At 43.4% G+C, this 20992-nt stretch overlaps 1 protein-coding gene across 2 annotated transcripts in view; it reads right to left on the bottom strand.

Annotated features, from left to right (window-relative positions):
- LOC126361083 (cadherin-89D) overlaps nucleotides 1-20992 on the bottom strand; it is a 380910-nt gene that overhangs the window by 132547 nt on the left and 227371 nt on the right. For both annotated transcript variants that reach the window (XM_050007764.1, XM_050007765.1), the window contains exons 4-7: nucleotides 18083-18238; nucleotides 15106-15214; nucleotides 12405-12613; nucleotides 3782-3910 (exon numbers count right to left, since the gene is read on the bottom strand). In XM_050007764.1, coding sequence (XP_049863721.1) covers nucleotides 3782-3910; nucleotides 12405-12613; nucleotides 15106-15214; nucleotides 18083-18238 — 603 coding nt within the window. The remainder of the gene's footprint in view (nucleotides 1-3781; nucleotides 3911-12404; nucleotides 12614-15105; nucleotides 15215-18082; nucleotides 18239-20992) is intronic.

Genomic DNA, 20992 nt, shown 5'->3' with positions numbered 1-20992 from the left:
GTGAGTTTCTTCAAAAAAGAAACGAAAAACAGTGCTACATGTGAAACAAACAGCTTTATCCATCCAGATGATTCTGTTTTGCGCCCCTACTTCGTTACTTCTCGTTGCTTGAAAGTAGTAATGCATCTTTTACTGCTTTTTAGAGAAAACTGCCAAGAGGATAAGGAGTTATATCGAGGTGGAAGTTAGTTCTTGCACATGAGTGACATGCCCATTTCCCTCTTAATCGTCCCTTACAATCTGGGAAACTTGTCAGATAAATATTTTGTGGCTGTTATTGTCGTTGTGTTCTTGAAGGACCAATTTAAGATGACACTGAAACCTGAATCAACAGTGAAGGCCCAGGTTTTTTTTCACTGTTCCCTTCGTCGTCCATTAAACGCATGAATGCCCACGGTCACAGGAGCTTCAATTAGCTTTTCTCCATTGGAAAGTTTCTCTAGTAGGTAGCGAATCACTGACTGCTACCATTACATAAATATAACGAGGGAAAAAACATTTTTCGCGAATAAGAGTCAAAACACCATATAAATCATCGACAGTGTCCTCCAAAAGTCGTTGAACAACATTATAGCCGGCACAGTCGATATATTAAGTCTCCATCGCACACGTTATGTGTTAAAGGTTACTTGTATCTCACCCACCCTGTCGTTAGCAGCTTCTTCGACGAAAACTACTTTGTAAAAAAAAAAGAGCGAGGCATATTGAATGTTAAAAGTAAAGGGCAGACGATGAACAAGTTTTCAGAAGCGGCTCTGGGACGTATGATATAAGTCCCGCGCCGAAGGTGTTTCCGTGAGTAGGAACTGGTAGCATTTAGCAGGTAACGCAGACGGACTCGCCTCGCGCTGGCAGTACTTTCGCTCGGGGCGCCCACCCGCACCCTCAAATGTCAGCACCGTTTGTCCTTCCCTTTCACTCAGCTCTTCTCCTTGCTTTCTACGCTGGCCATCATATTTTCTCTCGGCCCAGCATTGTCTACAACTTCTTAATAGCCGTTAGCTAGCAGTAAAACCGCTATCACTAGCTGCTAAGGCGAAGCAGTAGGCAGGAATGAATTACTTCCTTGAACACCTTCATTAGGTTCAGTTTGGAATGTAATAAGGCGGAGTGAAAGCTTTTTCAAAGACAAAGTAGTTATGCTGTTTATTCTATCGTATATGAAAGAGTGTTTATGAGCTCGATTCGCTGTTATGGTTCTTTCCTTCTCTCTTAAAATATTTTCGCTGAAGTTCCCCTGTTTTCTCCCGATGAGGCTTTTTGCACTTATAGACCAGTTATTTCTTCCTATTGATGATGGTCGATAAGGCTCTTTAATTTAGTTGTGTCCCACAGAATAGCCTTTATAGAGCTCATTTTCTGGAGGTCTCTTTCATGTTGGAACTAGTAGTTGTTGTTAAGTTTAATTCAGAAGGAAACCTCGAAAACACCTTTAGTCAGTAACCACAGAAACCAAAGCTAGCCGAAGAACTAAATCCATCAGTCACTCTAGAACCGTTCTTTCAAGCAGCGCGGCTTTAAAATTTCAGGTACCTCTTCCTGGAAGTCTTGCAGATTTTCTCAGACTGCTGGTAGAATTCATGGGATTTTTAAACATCTACATTTTACTTTGGAATGCAATATAGGAGTGAACAGTGATCAAAGTGTTACAAATATTTACTATCAAAAACAATCTTGATCACAATTTATTTATTACGGTGACCGGTTTCGACCACTACTGTAGTCATCTTCAGACCCACAAGTCGTATAAAGTTAATTAAAGTTTCATATACAACTTGTAGGTCTGAAGATGACCACACCAGTAGTCGAAATCGGACACCGTAATAAATAAATTGTGATCAAGACTGTTTTTGATAGTAAATCTATATTCTGTTCTTCACCTACATATTTTTAAAGCAGTCTGGGCTAAAAAATTTTGTTAGGCTTTTTTAGAGGTACTTTATATCTTAAATTAACGATTAGGTACAATGATTAACTTTTCTGGTGCGCATGATTATTAAACCTCAGTTACTAGGTTGACTCGGTTTTGCGTTCCTGGATATTGAATTTTTGTTGTACTTATTCTAGGCCGTCCTGCAGTCTTTTTTGTAATTTATAAACTGCCTCATTAATAGATTAGATTATTAATTCCGCAAGATGGATATGTAACAAATATTTGAATGTAACATTTTTAACTATCTTGCCGATCCGAATTCCCAATGCTTAACCATTGCTGTATCATAGATGTCTTTCCATGTGTTTTGATTTTGGGTCTAAGATTTGAAATGTATTTAGGCTGCAATGGAGCTTTTGAATAGAGTGGCATCTTGTTCCTTGCTTAGATCTTCTGTGGATCAGTTTGCTTAGACAGACGTTGTAGGGATTTATTGAATTATTTGTTGAGAATTGAACTACTTAGTGTATGTGGTGGTGGTGGTGGTGGTGGTTAGTGTTTAACGTCCCGTCGACAACGAGGTCATTAGAGACGGCTACTTAGTGTAGTTAAATGCACTTCTATATACAGATTTGCGAGAATATGGTGTTATGAATTGTTGCCTTGGGTGTCAGGTAAAGTACCCACAAGAATTTCTTTAAAACTAATAAACTAAAGGCGAGAGCTGAAATTCTAGGTTACAGAGGAGTATAGAGGGATTATTCGTCCTACCAAAGATATAAATCTTATATGTAGTTTAAGTTATTACATGCCTGCTGGCGGTAGGTATGTACGATACCGTTTACACAACCACAACACATAAAACATTGTAAGTTCATCCAAAATACCACATGTTGGGCGGTCATATCTGCATTCATAAGGCACAATATCCATTAATTACTTCATGGCGACACATTTATTTAGTAATTAATTGTTTTTTACTCAGCACGTTTCCATCTGATGAAATAAAGCTTAGAACCATGTCCCTTACATGCCGTACGTTTTTCTGCTTTGCTAATTCTGTTTCCAAACGTTTTTCTTGTCGTATTCGGGCGACTGTTTTCATGACGTGCCAACTGTTTTTATTTTGTTTCCACTTCAGTGCGCCATCTGTCTGTGAATATTGTAAACCTTATCATATTACAAGTCTTTGTGTTTCGTATTTTCTGGGGCGTATATTGGGTACAGACCAGAATTTGCCTAACAGAGCGTGTGAAACCGCCTAAACAACACAGTCAGGCTAGCCGGTATACCAGACCAACGTTCCCTAATAGCTGAAAGCTATGGCATTTCATGTGTTCCCGGCGGAGCTATAGCAAGTACACTTCCCAGGTTTGCCGCCGGATCGTAATGCATAGCTCGCACAATACTTCATCGATGCAACTGCTCGACATCATCAGCTGGTGGTAGCTGCTGCTGTCACTGCTACAAGGCTCGATGAAATATTGTGCGAGTTACACAATATGATCCAGTAGCAAACTAAGAAGCGTATTTTAGCTCAAAGTTGAACTATACAAGCAGGTCTTCGTGACTTTACAACTGTAAAAAGGATTGTCCACCTTTGTTTCCTCTTTCGAGCTATGTTCATATAAATACCTTCGTGTATTATAAGTAAAGATTTAGCTTTTTATCTATCTGCTGTAAAACAAAATATTTTTCCTTGTTTTGGTTACTTGTAAGTGCTTCAGCGGGTGAGCTAGATCGTTGGTCTTTTCATTTTTTTCCCCGTAAGAACTTACATCGATACTTTCAATACGACTCAAATATTTGATAAACATTACTTATAGCCTTTTAGTGCTAAGCAGTCATCTGCAAGACAGTAGTGAACCATACGTAGTTTTGCTCTGGACATTTTGTTGGTGTACTTACAGTGATGGGGTAAGACTCGTTGATCTGCGTGCGGTAGACGTCCCTGGTGAACTTGGGCGGCAGATCATCGTTGTCAACAACGGACACCACCAGCTGTGTGGTTGAGTTTCGCGCTGGCGTGCCGCGGTCCTGCAAAAGATACATGCACACTGCCAGGGCACAAGAATTCTCTCGTACACCGCTATCGGATTACGCAGTTCCCGTTCAAATGATCAAATGGCTCTAAGTACTATGGGACTTCCTGCATTACAAGGGAAGATTTAGCTTTTTATCTATCTGCTGGGAAACAAAATAATGTTTTCTCCTTGGTTTGGTTACTCGTTAGTGTTTCGGCGGGTCTTCTCGTTCGTTGGTCTCTTCCAGTTTTTTGTCGTAAGAACTTATATAAGATACTTATATAAGATACGTTCAATATGACTCACATATTTCATAAACATTACTTCTAGCTCTTAAGTGAGGTCATCAGTCCCCTAGACTTATAGCTACTTAAAGGAAACTAGCCTGTCACACACAGTCATGCCCAAGGCAGGATTTGAACATGCGACCGTAGCAGCAGCGCGGTTCCGGACTGAAGCGGCTAGAATCGCTATGCCACAGCGGCCGGCCAGTTTTCGTTCGTCTCCGCCAAGTTCAGTCTACAGAGCTCTCACGTATTCTGAACTATCTTCAGTGTTACTGTCTTCGATGTACAATATGTACCAAAATACCAGTGACGATTTTCAAGGGTTTGTAGCTGCTTTGAGGAAGCCTTGTCCGGATAAATCACCCGACGACTCCACAGGGCGCCGAATTAATAGCGACCGACGTGTGTCGTTACGCGTTCCCTTGGCAGCGAAAACGATAATCCACGGCCACTTACCCACTCGCGAAGTCATTGGAAACCATTGTTACCAGCAACAAAAGCAGAAGCGACCAGCCAGAGGACACTGCAAGATGACTAATCTCGGCCCTTTGCTTTCAGTGTGCAGTGAGATGGGCGCAGAGGACGCAGCGCAGTTTTAGTAGCTCTTGAGACTGCTCATAAGAAAAAGCCAATCAAATTGAAAACAATATTTGTTGCACCCTTCGGTGTAAGAAGAAAGCAGTAAAGATATTTTCAATGTTTCCGTAATGATAAGAAAAACATACGGCAGTAGGTTTTTCAATTACATGAGAATATTAGGGAGTGTAGTATGCACCGGGATATTTTTTTTCTCAGATTTGTTCATGAATGACGGTGGACTAGAAAGGCAACAGCCTGCTACGTAGAGTAATTTTATTAAATTTTTCTGAATGATTGCATAACGTTGTGTGTCTAGTTCTAAACTTTTAAAACTGTACTGTTCAGTATTGTTGCTAATTGTAATACTATTTTTCAATACATATAGAGAGAATGGAGGAAGACAGTTAACAAACAATATCTACGCATTATTCTGAAACAGAAAAACAGTCCAAGAAAATGGGTGGGGAGTGAAGACAAAAAAAGGACTAACAAGAAATGCAGACTGGAGACCTTACTCAACACAGACAAATTCAGACTAGAAGTCAAGAAATTCAAAGGTTTTCAAGGAGATAAAACAAACAGAGAAACAAGAGGAATCAAATGATCTGACAGAGAAAATCGAGTTTATTCTCAGAAAATGAACGAGTTTTGGAGAATGATGAACGAAAAGATAAATGAATAATTATCTCGACCTGGTCCTTAGTCGGCCTGAAAAGGAGTAAGAAAAGGAAATAATTCTTAATTAATATTTCACCTAAAATTATTACGTATATTTTTCAAGCTGAGATATGGGGAAAATATTGATACCCATTTCCTCGCCCGGAAATATTTCAACTTTTTCCTTCCACGGGGATTTTCCCCCCTGACGATTTTAATATTTAGTGGAACAGACGAATCGTATCACAATATAATCTTCAGTTTTGGTGGTGAAACAATCTATATCCATACGTCATGTTCCAATACATTCCTGTCATTTTCTGGCTGCTACACGTCGCCTGCTACAGGCCACTTCTCTGTTCGTCTCCTCCTTGTACACAGGGGCTGCTCGCCGCTGTATTCTCGGTCTCCGGCAACTAGCTGACTGTGGCAACCAAGGACGCAATCTTACATGTTTTTAAGGCTCCTAGTTGCTGTCGACTTCGCTGTTTCGAATGTAACCAAAGACAAATGCTGATAGTGAAGCTATGCACGTTACATCAAGGAACACAAATGTTCAGAAGAGAGAACACATGAAACCAAAGATAAGAATACCAGACTCCATGATATAGGAGAGGAGTTTATCTGTACGTGTGACACATTAACAAATTTCTTGTTGAGTTATATGTGAGATGAAGTGTCCGGATTGTTCAGAAACGTCACAAAATGTTTTCTGAAGCTGATGAGGAGTGCGCAGCGTTAAGGAAGCAGGAGGCACACGACGGAAATTGCAGGACCGGGTCCCGGGGTAGCTGCCAGGCTGTATGACGTTTGTTGCGGTGTCACGTACGAAGGCAGCGAAAGGAGAACCGCAGCTTTCCTTGGCTTCGTTAATAACGGCGTTGATCGTCGCAGCCGCTTATGAATTACGTCACTGTGCAAGGCGACGAATGAGGCTCCGGGAGGATGGCAAGGACGGCGGGAACTGCGGGGTTGTCGAGCAGTGGCAGAAAATACAACGTGGATCTCAAATTATACTCACTCACAACAATAAACTACTATTCTCGGCTTTTCTTACGGAAGGAAGAGTGTACCTGACGTCTAAAACAAACGAGAAAAGCTATTTTATGTATCTACTTATTTATTTTCCACACTGGGCCCATGCAAACATTTATACAGTTTTTTTTCTTATGGTGAAACTTTAATTTTTTTTATTTTTTATTCAAAACGAAGAAGGTACAAGAATTAGAGGAATTAGTAACTTACAAATTCTCCAACATAATCTTCGAATTTCTCACAAAGAATAGTTACTTTCCAAATTACACGTCTGAAGAAATACGCTGGCTTGGAATTCAGGTCGCTGCTATAGACATTCAAGAGTGGAACCGGGATTCGTCGTCCTGCAGACACACTTAGTGCAACGAATGGAACCGGTATTGTTTGACACGAAAGTTTTGCATACAAAGTGCCATATCGTTGGTTGTAGTACTAACAGTTCGCGGTTCGTGTGTTCGTCAATTTTGGAGATGAAGTTTTTGTACCTTGCATGAAGTGAGCTAAATTTGTCTGGTGCCTGATAAAAAACACCGTTGTACTGTAATAACAACTAATGTATAGTACATTAAACGATGCAAAATACACCCTCTGTTCACCAAATTTGCTTGTCGTGCCGTAGTGGCGCACTATGTAGATAGTATGTGAAAATGGACCCTTTTGGTACGTCGCTTGGTCACACGTGCATCAAAACGTCTTTGATACAAACCAGCGGCGAACCGTCGAACCTTTACCAGCTTTGACGGGCTCATAATGGCATCTTTTTCGAGAGCACGATCGTTATAGCATGAAGGTTTGTGTAGAATTAGATCTGAGACAGAGCTGGGACCCCAGCAATGAAAACATTTAGTATCGCCATATGATCTACATCTACATCCATACTCCGCAAGCCACCTGACGGTGTGTGACGGAGGGTACCCTGAGTACCTCTATCGGTTCTCCATTCTATTCCAGTCCCGTATTGTTCGTGGAAAGAAGGATTGTCGCTGTGCATCTGTGTGGGCTCTAATCTCTCTGATTTTATCTTCATGGTCTCTTCGCGAGATATACGTAGAAGGGAGCAATATACTGCTCACTCCTCGGTGAAGGTATGTTCTCTAAACTTCAACAAAAGCCCGTACCGAACTACTGAGCGTCTCTCCTGCAGAGTCTTCCACTGGAGTTTATCTATCATCTTCGTAACGTTTTCGCTATTACTAAATGATCCTGTAACGAAGCGCGGTTCTCTCCGTTGGGTCTTCTCTATTTCTTCTATCAACCCTATCTAGTACCAATCCCACACTGATGAGCAGTATTCAAGCAGTGGGCGAACAAGCGTACTGTAACCTACGTCCTTTTTTTTCGGATTGCATTTCCTTAGGATTCTTCCAATGAATCTCAGTCTGGCATCTGATTTACTGACGATCAACTTTATATGATCATTCGATTTTAAATCGCTCCTAATTCGTATTCCCACATAATTTATGGGATTAACTGCTTCACGTTGCTGACCTGCTATTTTGTAGCTAAATGATAAGGGACCTATCTTTGTATGTATTCGCAGCACATTACATTTGTCTACATTGAGATTCAATTGCCATTCCCTGCACCATGCGTCAATTCGTTGCACATCCTCCTGCATTTCAGTACAATTTTCCATTGTGACAACCTCTCGATACACCACAGCATCATCTGCAAAAAGCCTCTGTGAACTTCCGATGTCATCCACAAAGTCATTTATGTATATTGTGAATAGCAACGGTCCTATGACACTCCCCTGTGGCACACCTGAAATCACTCTTACTTCGGAAGACTTCTCTCCATTGAGAATGACATGCTGCGTCCTGTTACCTAGGAACTCCTCAATCCAATCACCCAATTGGTCTGATAGTCCGTATGCTCTTACTTTGTTCATTAAACGACTGTGGGGAACTATATCGAACGCCTTGCGGAAGTCAAGAAACACGGCATCTACCTGGGAACCCGTGTCTATGGCCCTCTGAGTTCCTGGACGAGTAGCGCGATCTGGGTTTCACACGACCGTCTTTTTCGAAATCCATGCTGATTTCTACAGAGTAGATTTCTAGTCTCCAGAAAAGTCATTATACTCGAACATAACGATAAACGATCAGGGAAGATCGTGTTGAGTGGATTGCTTCTCCAACCTTTTGACATATTATGGGAGAAATCGCCAGAGATTTGCTGACAATGTTGCCTTGACCCAATACGAGACTATCAAAGAAGCACGCTGCGCCCTTCTGACGACGGGAGGTGGTTTTGAGGCGTGGTAAGCAACATTGCATTCCTCACAGCAGATCGTAATGAGTTTCACCCAGGAGTTATCTTTTCCCATTTGAAGAAACAACAGTGTATCATACGTTCCTTGGTCGACATCAAAGTTGGAGGTGAGATACAGAAAATCTCTTCTAATCGAAGCTGGAATTTTCTCTGTGTGAACTTTAAACAAGTCATAAAGTTACTGTAATGTTCCTTCCTCTCGTGCTCAAGTTGCGTTCTGAACCCAAGAGCGCTTGGCTTGCGAGGCAAATCATTCGATGTATTGGTTCGAAGATTTCGCCTCTGTAGCTAAATTATCAACGCGGTTGGCTATCATGCCGAGGTCCCGTTTCGATTCCCGGTACTGGCAGCAATTTGTGCTAGCTGGGAGGACTGCAATGGGGTGCATTCAGCCTTGTGAAGCCAACTGACCGAGTAGTAGCGGCTTTGGGTCAATAAAACAGACAACGGCTGGGAGAGGGCTGTGCTGACGCCACTCGACTGCTTACCCTATCGAATGACGTCACTGAGGACGAAACGGCGGTCGGTCGGTACAGATGGGCCCGCCAGCGTATGTGGACGGATTTAGTAGGTCCCGGCTTAAATGCAGCTACTGGTGAATTATTAAAACGAATTTAACAAAGTGTGGACAGACCACTTCGTAGTTAGGGTAACGACACCTATGAGTAGGGCCTAATCATCTTGCGTATTAATAAACCACTTCGGCAGTATTTAGTCCTTCATTTTAAATCACTGCCGGTTTCGTGCCACTAAAAGCCAATTTTTCAGATGAACATATAAGTAAAACATCAGAGCAAAACAGCTCGGAACTCTTTGTATCCAACATTGGCTCTTTGTTAGAACAGAACTCCGTTGAAAAGAGGTATACCACTGAATAAAATATCTGGATTCCAATTCAATATGGTGGATGATTCGCTTCTCCAGTAAATACGCAGTCGCAAACGGGAGAAGCGGTCGCGTCCTGTGTCATACTGTATGACACGGCCGGTTCCCCTTTTCGCGACGGCGTATAGACCGGAGAAGCGGAATCTTTTACCAAACTGGATTGAAATCCGGCTGTTTTATTCAATGACATACCGTCTATTAGAGGTGTTTTTTTCTACTGGACAGTCAATGTTGGGTACAAAATTCGGAGCTGTTTAGCTGTAATATATTATTTATATGTTCACTTTAAGAACTGGCTTTTAGAGCCAAGTTATAAACAAATAAATACAGCTGAAGCGGTTTATCCAATTCCGACAGCCTCGTTTTGATCGAGAGTCACTGCTGATCCGTAACACCACACTTCAGAAACGTAAAATATTTTAAAGTGTCACTTCTGGCACAAAGAACGCACGACTTGCCTTTTAGTGTGTGCCGGACTGACTCTCCGATTTCGAGAGTTCCTCACAACTCCCTAAAACCACCGAGCGAGGTGGCGCAGTGATTAGTACACTGAACTCGCATTCGGGAGGACGACGGTTCAATCCTGCGTCCGGCCATCCTGATTCAGGTTTTCCGTGATTTCCCTAAATCGCTCCAGGCAAATGCCGGAACGGTTCCTTTGAAAGGGCCCGGCCGACTTCCTTCCCCATCCTTCCCTAATCCGATGAGACCGATGACCTCGCTGTTTGGTCTCTTGCCCCCAAGCAGTCCAATCCCTAAAACCGTTTGAACATTCCGACCTGTCAGTCAGTCACCTTTAGGAGCAGAGCAGAAAAATTGTTGCTCCTCAAGGAGGTACTGATTCCTACCAGTCCTTTTCCCAACTTTATTTCCAACAGGTGCTTACTCTTTAAGCGAGCTTAGTAGTTTCCGATTACGAACCGCTTTAGATGGCGACTGGACAACGCCCCCTTCCGCTGGACTATAGGGAAACGACAATGTACCTCCTAACCGTCAAGAGTAGGGGCCTAGGGCGCGTACGGGAATGATCGTTTTGAGTGGAAGGTTTGGTGAATGCCTGGTGAGGGGTTAGTTGTAGGATATAGACTCTTGGCCGTAGGTACGTTATTTCGTGATAGTACTAAGGCTTTGTAATGTTGTGTGTGCCTCACTGCCATTTTTAAAACTAATTTGTGCCTGATTTTATTCTGAGAAGCTCAGTAATGTATGTAAATACCGTAAATTTAAATGTGATTCAAAAAGTACTTGAAGTGAAGTGAAGCGCAGCTGGACAGCAAGAAACTCTTTAGCGCGCAATCCCCGCAACGATACTAGTTGTGAATCTTTGGGTATGGACTCTAAAAAAAAGACAATTGATTTATTAGAGAAAAAAGAAGACTGTTGATCTGTAAGTTGTGGAAATAGGGCGTGTTGCTAGGCCGTCGCACAGAACGTATTGTTACATTTAATGGAAATTGTAGTGATAAAACCGCGAAAAGTATGTGTAAGAGCTGCCAAACATTTAAAGCACTCCGTCTTGAGGCCACGAGCGGTCTACCGGGACCATCCGACCGCCGTGTCATCCTCAGTGGAGGCTGCGGATAGGAGGGGCGTGAGGTCAGCACAGCGCTCTCCCGGTCGTTATGATGGTATTCTTGACCGAAGCCGCTACTGTTTGGTCGAGTAGCACCTCAACTGGCATAACGAGGCTGAGTGCACCCCGAAAAATGGCAACAGCACACGGCGGCCTGGATGGTGACCCATCCAAGTGCCGACCACGCCCGACAGCGCTTAACTTCGGTGGTCTCACGGGAACCGGTGTAGAGACTGCGGCAAGGCCGTTTCCTGCCAAATATTTATGTATACAAATTTTCTGGAAGTGATGTATAGAAATATCGTATTTTTGGAAAAGGAGGTGCGTGAACTTCATTGTTGTCGTCGTCTATCAATCGACAGAATTGTAAGTGTACAAAGTTCACAAAAAATGCAAGAAAAGAAATGCATTCTCTAAAGTTTTCATTCAATACGTAACAACGTCTCATAATTTCTTAATTACAGCAATTGGATTATGTTCTTGGAGTATGGTGCTGAACAGCACTGACCAATTTTGATGTAGCAGGACGTGTAGTTTGAAGGAAGTTCGTGTGCCAAGCAATCTCCTTTTCTCACGAAAAGCGGATCGCTGTTTGATCTTATTTACTTAGAACAGTGGTCCCATAAGTATGAAAAGCTAAGAAAACTTTGGCTCAAAGCTATCCGCAATACTTGGCTCTGAGCCCTATGGGACTCAACTGCTGTGGTCATTAGTCCCTTAGAACTTAGAACTACTTCAACCTAACTAACCTAAGGACATCACACGCATCCATGCCCGAGGCAGGATTCGAACCTGCGACCGTAGCAGTCACACGGTTCCGGACTGCGCGCCTAGAACCGCGAGACCAGCGCGGCCGGCTATCCGCAATACGGTCAAGTAACTAACAGAGTCGTATTTTAAACCGCAAACAACAATAACTTCCCCCAAATTGTAATACGTCACCAACTGGTGCAGAAGCTGATCATTCAAGGAGGCAGCAACCAAAACTCAGGTACCAGTTACGACTTAAAAGTAAAAATCTCGATCAAAAATCAATCTCTCTCTCTCTCTCTCTCTCTCTCTCTCTCTCTCTAAACACGTACATATATATTTAAGATAAAAGTCATTTTATAGCTTCTATCGCTAACCCTAGTATTCGATTTTCTCCTACGTAGCTCAGTGTCAGCGACGCTGTTGCGCGTGTTGCGGGACGGCGTTAGCTGCTGGGAGGCACTCACCGTGGCCAGCAGCGTCAGGTCGAACTCGACGTCGCCGGCGTCGTAGTCCAGCGGCCGGCGCAGCACGAGCGCCGCCCGGGGCCCGGATCCCGCCTCCAGCGAGAAGCGGCCGCGCTCGTCGCCCGCCGCGATGCTCAGCGCCACCTCCGAGTTGGCCGTGTTGGGCTTGTCGCCGTCTGTCGCGCGCACGTCGCGGAACAGCGTCGCGCCTGCGCAGCCGCCACACACACAGCGTCACCTCCAGCCGCAAAGTGTTGTCAGGCGCCTCCACTACAGTGGTACCATTAGAGATACACAGTACGCTACGTTTCTGCGTGTGCAGATAGACTCTTTTTCCGTAAAATTCTTCAGAAGTCATTTTACAAAATGACCCATCAGAGTTTCGGCTATAGTTGAAAGAGGGCTTTGATCATGAAACTTCCTGGCAGATTAAAACTGTATGCCGGACCGAGACTCGAACTCGGAACCTTTGCTCTTCGCGGGCAAGTGCTCTACCAACTTTTTTTTAATCTCAGTTTGTTCTATATTGTTCGCTGTATTTGTTCGGGGCGGACGTCCTATGACACCCGTTGAGGTTCTTTGTTGATCTGTTCACTCAGTTTTTTATTTCAGAGGATAGCTAACCTTCTGACCGAGCACGCTGAGCTATCATGCCGGCTTCCAACTGAGCTACCCAAGCACGACTCACACCGCGTCCTCACAGCTTTACTTCTGCCAGTGCCTTGTCTCCTACTTTCCAAACTCTACAGATGCTCTAATGCAGAACAGCCCCAGGCTGTGGCTAAGCTACGTCTCCGCAAAATCCCTTCTTTCAGGAGTGCTAGTTCTGCTAGGTTCGCAGGAGAGCTTCTCTAAAGTTTGGAAAGTAGGAGACGAGGTACTGGCAGAAGTAAAGCCGTGAGGACGGGGTGTGAGTCGTGCTTAGGTAGCTCAGTTGATGGAGCACTTGCCCGCGAAAGGCAAAGGTCCCGAGTTCGAGGCTCGGTCCGGCACACAGTTTTCCTCTGCCAGGAAGTTTCATATCAGTGCACACTCCGCTGCAGAGTGAAAATCTATCTGGGCTTTCATCATGTATGTAGTCGAGCGGCCGAGTCAGTACACATCTGGAGTTGTGCAACTTTACACAAAACGTACAAGGGATAGTTGTGAAGTTTTAATTATCACCTCGAAATAATTAAGTTGCGTAACTGATTTTTAACGTTTCGTGTATGTAGGAGGAAACAACTCAGGTACGCGGACAATGAAGAAAACGGTGTACGTGATAGCCCACGCTTTTTCTGCATCTCCGTGACTACACCGCAATATGCACTTCACTGCTCGGCAAATGGCTCATCTAACACTTTCACACTATCTCTCTGCTGTTTCACACTCAAACGGGACTCGGGAAACACGAACACTTATTTTTTTCCGAGCGAGCACTGATTTATTTTATAACGATAGTCATTGATCCTAATGTAGGTGGGAGTTAACAACATATTCTCGCATTTGGAGGAGAAAGTTGAGGACAGAAATTTCATGAAAACATCTCGCCACTAGGAGAAACGTTTCTTATCCTTTATCCTTTTTTAAATACCTGTCATCCCAGTTGGTATCGATAGCTACGATGCAACGGCGTAGGTGCAAGTTCGTAGGTTGCCACTAGGACACAGACACCGACGACAACGCCCTGTGGCCGTCGCTGTGCAGCTCTACGAGCGCCGCTCCAGATTCAGCCCATTTTGATTCCGAGTAGACGACTAAGCAACATTGTTTCTATTTCATAGTGGGCGAGCCACTACAGATTTTGCCTGTGTAACTTTTGTTAGCTTTGAGACCTGTACGGCTTCGCACCTACGTTGCTCATCTCAGCCAAAGTTAAGTAAAACCACTTTTAATTGCAGTACCAAGCATTTCACCTTTTCCTGCTCATACTCACTTCCTACATTCGGCCCACCCTTCACTTTACAGGAGCAGACCCACTCGCCGCCTATCCAGGTGGGATACAAAAATATCCCTGACATTGTCTTTCGGTTTTCGCTATAATACAGATGACGCTGCCATTCTTTGACCTTTTTCGGTGTCCTTCGTCAATCCTACTCGTGAAAGAGCAGTACTCCATAAATGGATGGACAAGCGTAATGTTGGCAGCATCTTTAGTAGATGTGTTGTGACTTGTTTGTGTTCTGCCAATGAAGTGCAGTCTTTTGTTCACCTTCTTCACCACATTTTCTGTGCGATTGTTCCATTTAATTTTTCGTAATTGAAATCATCAGATATTTGTTGAACTCGCAGTCTTGAAATTTGTGTGGTTTATCGTGTAACCAAAATGTAAACGGTTCTTTTTTAACATTTACCTCTATCACTCACACTTTTTATTGTTTCGGTTCGAGTACTATTTTTCGCACATTCCGTGATATTGTTGGTATCTTTCATCTGTTATGGTTAACAGAAATAAATAGTCGCATGAGAACATTTCATAGGGCAGTTATAAAAGAGGAAGATTAGACGATGCAAAAAAAAAAGACAATCGAAATGTCTGTTCGTTTCGGTACGAAAGACAGAAACATACATAATACTGACCTTTAAAAGCATGTCGCTCTCATATGTAAATTTAAATTACCACATTATCCTAAAGTTTGAGCGACTGTCTTAGATAAAATATTTGATACAAATAACAGGAAATTATGAAATACATTACCTTTCAAGTGAATTTCAAACTCACCTACGGGCGTAAGTTCATCGACAGTGACATGGTACGGCGCATTCACGAACACAGGACTGTGGTCGTTCACATCCTCTACGTACACCGTCACGGACAGGAATGAAGAAATCTGCACAAGTGGGAGGGAAATGTTTAACCAAGTTTCCCAAAACGAAAAAATAATTCACTCAGACAACCAAATGCGCTGCCTCAGCGCCGTACAAATACAGCCCGGTCGGCAATGCACAATGACTTATGCACGCACACACACACATACACACATACATATAAACTTCACATCACATTTACTGAAGTAAATAACACTCTCTCTCTTTTATCGTGTGCATCCCGTGTATGCTGTAGCTGTTCTCATGATTTGGCAGTTTAATTTTTATTTAAATTTCTGCCCGCATGCCCTTACTGTTGGCACAGTCGTCAGTTAAGGTAATGAAGAGAAGCCTTGAGCACCATCTGCCTGCAAATCATCTTAAAATTGGGTCTGCATGTTATCGTATGCAAACAGTTTGTGTATTATTTGCTGAGGCGGAGGTTGGGGACCAGGTCAGCATTTACTAAAACGAGCGAGGAAAACCGCCTAAAAACGATGGTCAAGCTGGCCTACGTACCATCCCTACGGCCGTTAATGTGCGGCTTGGATGTCTCCACGTCTCGCTCACCTATCACGCAAGCCAGCGGGTGTGCGTTAAGCGGTTAAACTAACAACACTGTCAAAACCGATATACGGGTTAGTGTGCTGAGCGCTTATAGGCTGCACGGTAACCAGAAAGCATCATCTGGTGAGGCAGACTTGTCCACAGCATGTAAAATCCATAGCCGTAATTTGGTGTACTACGGAAAGCACGGTGGTATTTCTCGGATGTTGACCATCGCAATAGTAGCAGTGTTTAGCACTAAATATTAAAAATACTATAATACTTGGTGGTGATGTGAGAAGTGGTGGAGAACTTTTTCTTGGCGGTTACATTGCTTCCACTCAAATATTACGTGCTGAGAATGGGTTTCAGGCTGAGGTCGTGAAAAGAATTTCTCTATAAGTGTGCTGCGTTTATCTGCTGATCCAGTGGTAACACAACACAGTGCCTGATAAATATGTCGCGTGCAACTAAATTTGTATCCATAATATAATTATATGTACGAATGCGTAGTGTCTGTTCTTTCTCCTTGGCGGCGCAGTGGTTAGCGCAGCTGCCGAGTAATCAGAAGATTCCGGGTTCGAGACCCGGTCCGGTACACATTTTCACTTGTAGCCACTGATTCCGTGTAATGTTCCGATGCAGCTGACATCATTAATCCCTTACCTTTCCTTTCCTTTCTCCCACTCCACCCCAATTTACATAATATAATTTTGACTTATGTACCTTTTATTATCTTATTGATGTTGTAATATAATTAAATGTCAAAGAATTAATTAAAACTGACTAATTAATAAAGAATATTGTAATTATGGCGTAGTGAAAACGCTGGCCTAGTCAGGGAAGTTTGTTATTGCATAGAGCCAAAAAATGCGTCTGAAGTAAGGAAAATTGTCGCTCGGCTCCTGTGAGCAGAGTTGGGCAAAAGTAGTTAGCGAAGGGGAGCTGCTAGCGACAACTGATCAAGTGCACATGCGATGCGAGGGAATGTAAGGAGTAAACCGCAAATTTTTTAAAATATAGCCAGGCAGGAATATTATGTCGTTGTAAATGGGCACAGTACATTATCATCAAGAGGAATAAATAAATATTCAAGAAGAGTACTGTAGGTCCAGATCTGTTTTATGGAGCGACGATAAAGAAAAGCCTGTTGCCACACATTGTCAACGAATGATGCCTTACATGGCACCAACAGCAACTTATCAATGTAAGATACAATAAGTTTCATCTTCAGATTGTACATAGCAGTTTTTCTTATTTGAGTAACAAAGTGTTTAGTGGAGCAACTGTTATACTGGAAACGCTCTTTACTTCAATCATTTACCTAACAGGGTCCTATCCTTTCAAGTTTCAACATTACTGATTCCAAGAATACAGCCAGAGAAAGAATAGGCAAATATCGATGGTGATGAGCTTATTTACTTCCGATAACTAAGATAAAGAACTACCCAAAACTGCCATTTAACAACAGTGACCTTTGCTGCTTGGTAGAACGACTAGTTAAAGAGTTATGTCTAACAGTAAAAGAGAGAGAGAATAATTTAAAAGAATATTAACTGTGTATTACTTCAGAAGAATATATTTAATTTTTTTGTGTGTGCTGCAAATTCTGCTCACATTTGCAAATTACATAACAGTGTAGTGTAAAATAACTTATTCTTCACTAAATAAAATATTGTGAACTTTCCAGAAATAGCTCACTATAATAGAAAAGAAATATTTATGAACATTTGCATTTGTGAAATCAGTGAGAGTTTGCATTGCAGTGAGTAGCGTAAAGCTATTAATTACGAGAATTATTTTTCAAATAGTTAACTTTCATATACATGTGTTCAGCACAAATTATTCTGCTGGCTTTCTGATTGACTTTAGTTGATGGTGGTATTGACTGTGTTTTTGTATGTGTACTGCAGTCAGTGCCTTCGGTTCCTTTCTCGCCCGATTTGAATTCGATGATTAGTTCGTAATAACAATTCATACACAGTTAACAATCACGCAGTAATTTTTGCTCGTACACTGAACTGACGACCGTTCTTAAGCGATTTGCTATCTAAAATTACAGCAAATTCTGTTTATTTCTTCGAAATTTCGCGAACTGCTTCTATGTTTACCTTCTATGTGAAAATTTCTTTCGATCGTTATCGTGCGAAAGCAGACGAGCGATAACAATTCGGTTATTACTGTATCTGCACTTTCCGGATTTTCATTATTCTTCGGCACAGATGTCTTTCCACTTTTCAAGACAGCAGGGAATATCAAGAGCACGTGTCGTTTAAGAACCCTGATCAGCCGGCAGTGTAGGTCCGTCGCACAGTGAGCAGGGCTTTGCGCTGCAGCGCACGCACCGTGTCGTCGCCGTCCTGGTAGTCGCAGACGAGGCGGAACTTGAGCACGTTCTGCGGGCTGTCGCCGTCCACCAGGTCCTCCAGCGAGCGCGCCAGCGCCACCGACACCAGCTGGCTGCTCAGCTCTCGGACCTCGAAGAACGTCGCGTCCTCCGCCTGCAGCAACGCACGGGCCCAACAACATTTACATGGAACGAATACATACGGCCGAATGGCTATACGAACATTACAGTTACAAAAATACACTACTGGCCATTAAAATTGCTACACCAAGAAGAAATGCAGATGATAAACAGGTATTCATTGGACAAATATATTATACTAGAACTGACATGTCATTACATTCTCACGCAATTTGCGTGCATAGATCCTGAGAAATCAGTACCCAGAACAATCACCTCTGGCCGTAATAACGGCCTGGATACGCCTGGGCATTGAGTCAGAGCTTGGATGGTGTGTACAGGTATAGCCCATGCAGCTTCAACACGATACCACGGTTCATCAAGAGTAGTGACTGGCGTATTGTGACGAGCCAGTTGCTCGGCCACCATTGACCAGACGTTTTCAATTGGTGGGAGATCTCGAGAATGTGTTAGCCAGGGCAGGAGTTGAACATTTTCTGTATCCAGAAAGGCCCGTACAGGACCTGCAACATGCGGTCGTGCATTATCCTGCTGAAATGTAGGGTTTCGCAGGGATCGAATGAAGGGTAGAGCCAAGGGTCGTAACACGTCTGAAATGTAACGTCCAGTGTTCAAAGTGCTGTCAATGCGAACAAGAGGTGACCGAGACGTGTAACCAATGCCACCCCATATCACGCCGGGTGATACACGCTTCCAAAGTGCGTCCACCGAGACGTCGAAAAAAATGGAGGCGACCATCGTGATGCTGTAAACAGTACCTGGATTCATCCGAAAAAATTACGTTTTGCCATTCTTGCACCCAGGTTCGTTGTTGAGTACACCATCGCAGGCACTCCTGTCTGTGATGCAGCGTCAAGGGTAACCGCAGCCTTATCGTCTCCGAGCTGATAGTCCATGCTGCTGCAAACGTCGTCGAACTGTTCGTGCAGATGGTTGTTATGGTTGTTGTCTTGGAAACGTCCCCATCTGTTGACTTAGTGATAGACAAGTGGCTGGACGATCCGTTACTGCCATGCGGATAAGATGCCTGTCATCTCGACTGCTAGTGATACGAGGCCGTTGGCATCCAGCACGGTGTTCGGTATTACCCTCGTGAACGCACCGATTCCATATTTTGCTAACACTCATTGGATCTCGACCAACGCGAGCAGCAATGTCGTGATACGATAAACCTCAATTGCGATAGGCTACTATCCGACCTTTAGCAAAGTCGGAAACGTGATGGTACGTATTTCTGCTCCTTACACGAGGCATCACAACAACGTTTCACCAGGCAACGCCGGTCAACTGCTGTTTGTGTATGAGAAATCAGTTGCAAAGTTTCCTCGTGTTAGCGCGTTGTAGGTGTCGCCACCTACGCCAACCTTGTGTGAATGCTCTGAAGAGCTAATCATTTGCATATCACAGCATCTTCTTCCTGTCGGTTAAATTTCGCGCCTGTAGCGCGTCATTTTCGTGTTGTAGCAATTTTAATGGCCAGTAGTGTATTTGATTTAATTTCGTCATGTACTTCACAACTGATTCTCTGCAGTAATCCTTCTACTCGAACGAACTGGTACTCTGACTGATTGCAAAAGCATAGAATTTTAAATCATTACAGAACAACCTCTCATAAATTCTACACCTACATCTAAAGTGAGGTGTCAAAAGTCTCGTGATACGTTTAGCATCGTGTAGGGCCTCCTTTGGCCGGCGTAGTTCTGGAACTCGAGGTGGCATGAACTTAACAAGTCATTGGAAGTCCCCTGCAGAAGTACTGAGCCATGCATGTTAATTGCGAAAGTGTTGCAGGATTTTGTGCAAGAACTGACCTCTCGATTATAACCCATACATGCAAGATGGGATTCATGTCCGGCGATCGCTCGCTTAAATTTTCCAGAACGTTCTTCAAATCAATCGCGAACTACTGCGGCCTAGTGACAAGTTTGGGAACATGAGATCCATGAATGGCTGCAGATGGTCTCCACGTGGCCTAATATAGGTATTTCCAGTCAATTATCAGTTCAGACTGACCAGAGGACCCAGTCCATTCAAGGAAAACACAAAGCACACCATTACGGATGCATCCACAGCTTCCACAGTACCTTGTTGACAACTTGCGTCCTTGGCTTCGTGGGGTGAGCGCCACACTCGAACCCTACCAGCAGCTATTACTAACTGAAATCTGGACAGGTCATGCATTTGCAGTCGTCTAGGGTCCATACGAGCCTGGGAGAAGTGCCGCTGGCGATGAAGTGCTGATAGCAAATGCACTCGCGTCGGTCATTTGGTACCGTAGCCCATTAACGCCAAATTTTATCGCACTCTCCTAACGCATACGTTTGCCGTACGTCCCCCACTGATTTCTGTAGCTATTTCACGCAGTATTGATGGTCTAATAGCACTAACAACTCTACTCAAACACTGCTGCTCTCGGTCGTTAAGTGAAGCCGTCGGCCACTGCGGTGTCTGTGGTGAGAGGTAATGCTTGAAATGTGATATTCTGGGCACACTCTTGATACTGTGTCTCTCGGAATATTGAATTCCCTAACGATTTCCAAAATGGAATGTTCCATGCGTCCAGCTCCAATTACCAATCCGCCGTCAGAGACTGTTAATTCCTGTCGTGCGGCTATAACCACTTCGGAAACCTTTTCACATGAATCACCTGAGTGGAAATGACAGATCTGCCAATGCACTGCCCTTTTATAGTTCGTGTACGCCATCTGTATGTGTACATATCGCAATACCATAACTTTCTTCAGCTCAGTGTATACTCAGCAAGCTA

The sequence above is a fragment of the Schistocerca gregaria genome, chromosome 1, assembly GCF_023897955.1.
Source record: "Schistocerca gregaria isolate iqSchGreg1 chromosome 1, iqSchGreg1.2, whole genome shotgun sequence".
NCBI classification, from domain to species: domain Eukaryota; kingdom Metazoa; phylum Arthropoda; class Insecta; order Orthoptera; family Acrididae; genus Schistocerca; species Schistocerca gregaria.
This window is presented reverse-complemented; position numbering and strand designations above follow the sequence as displayed.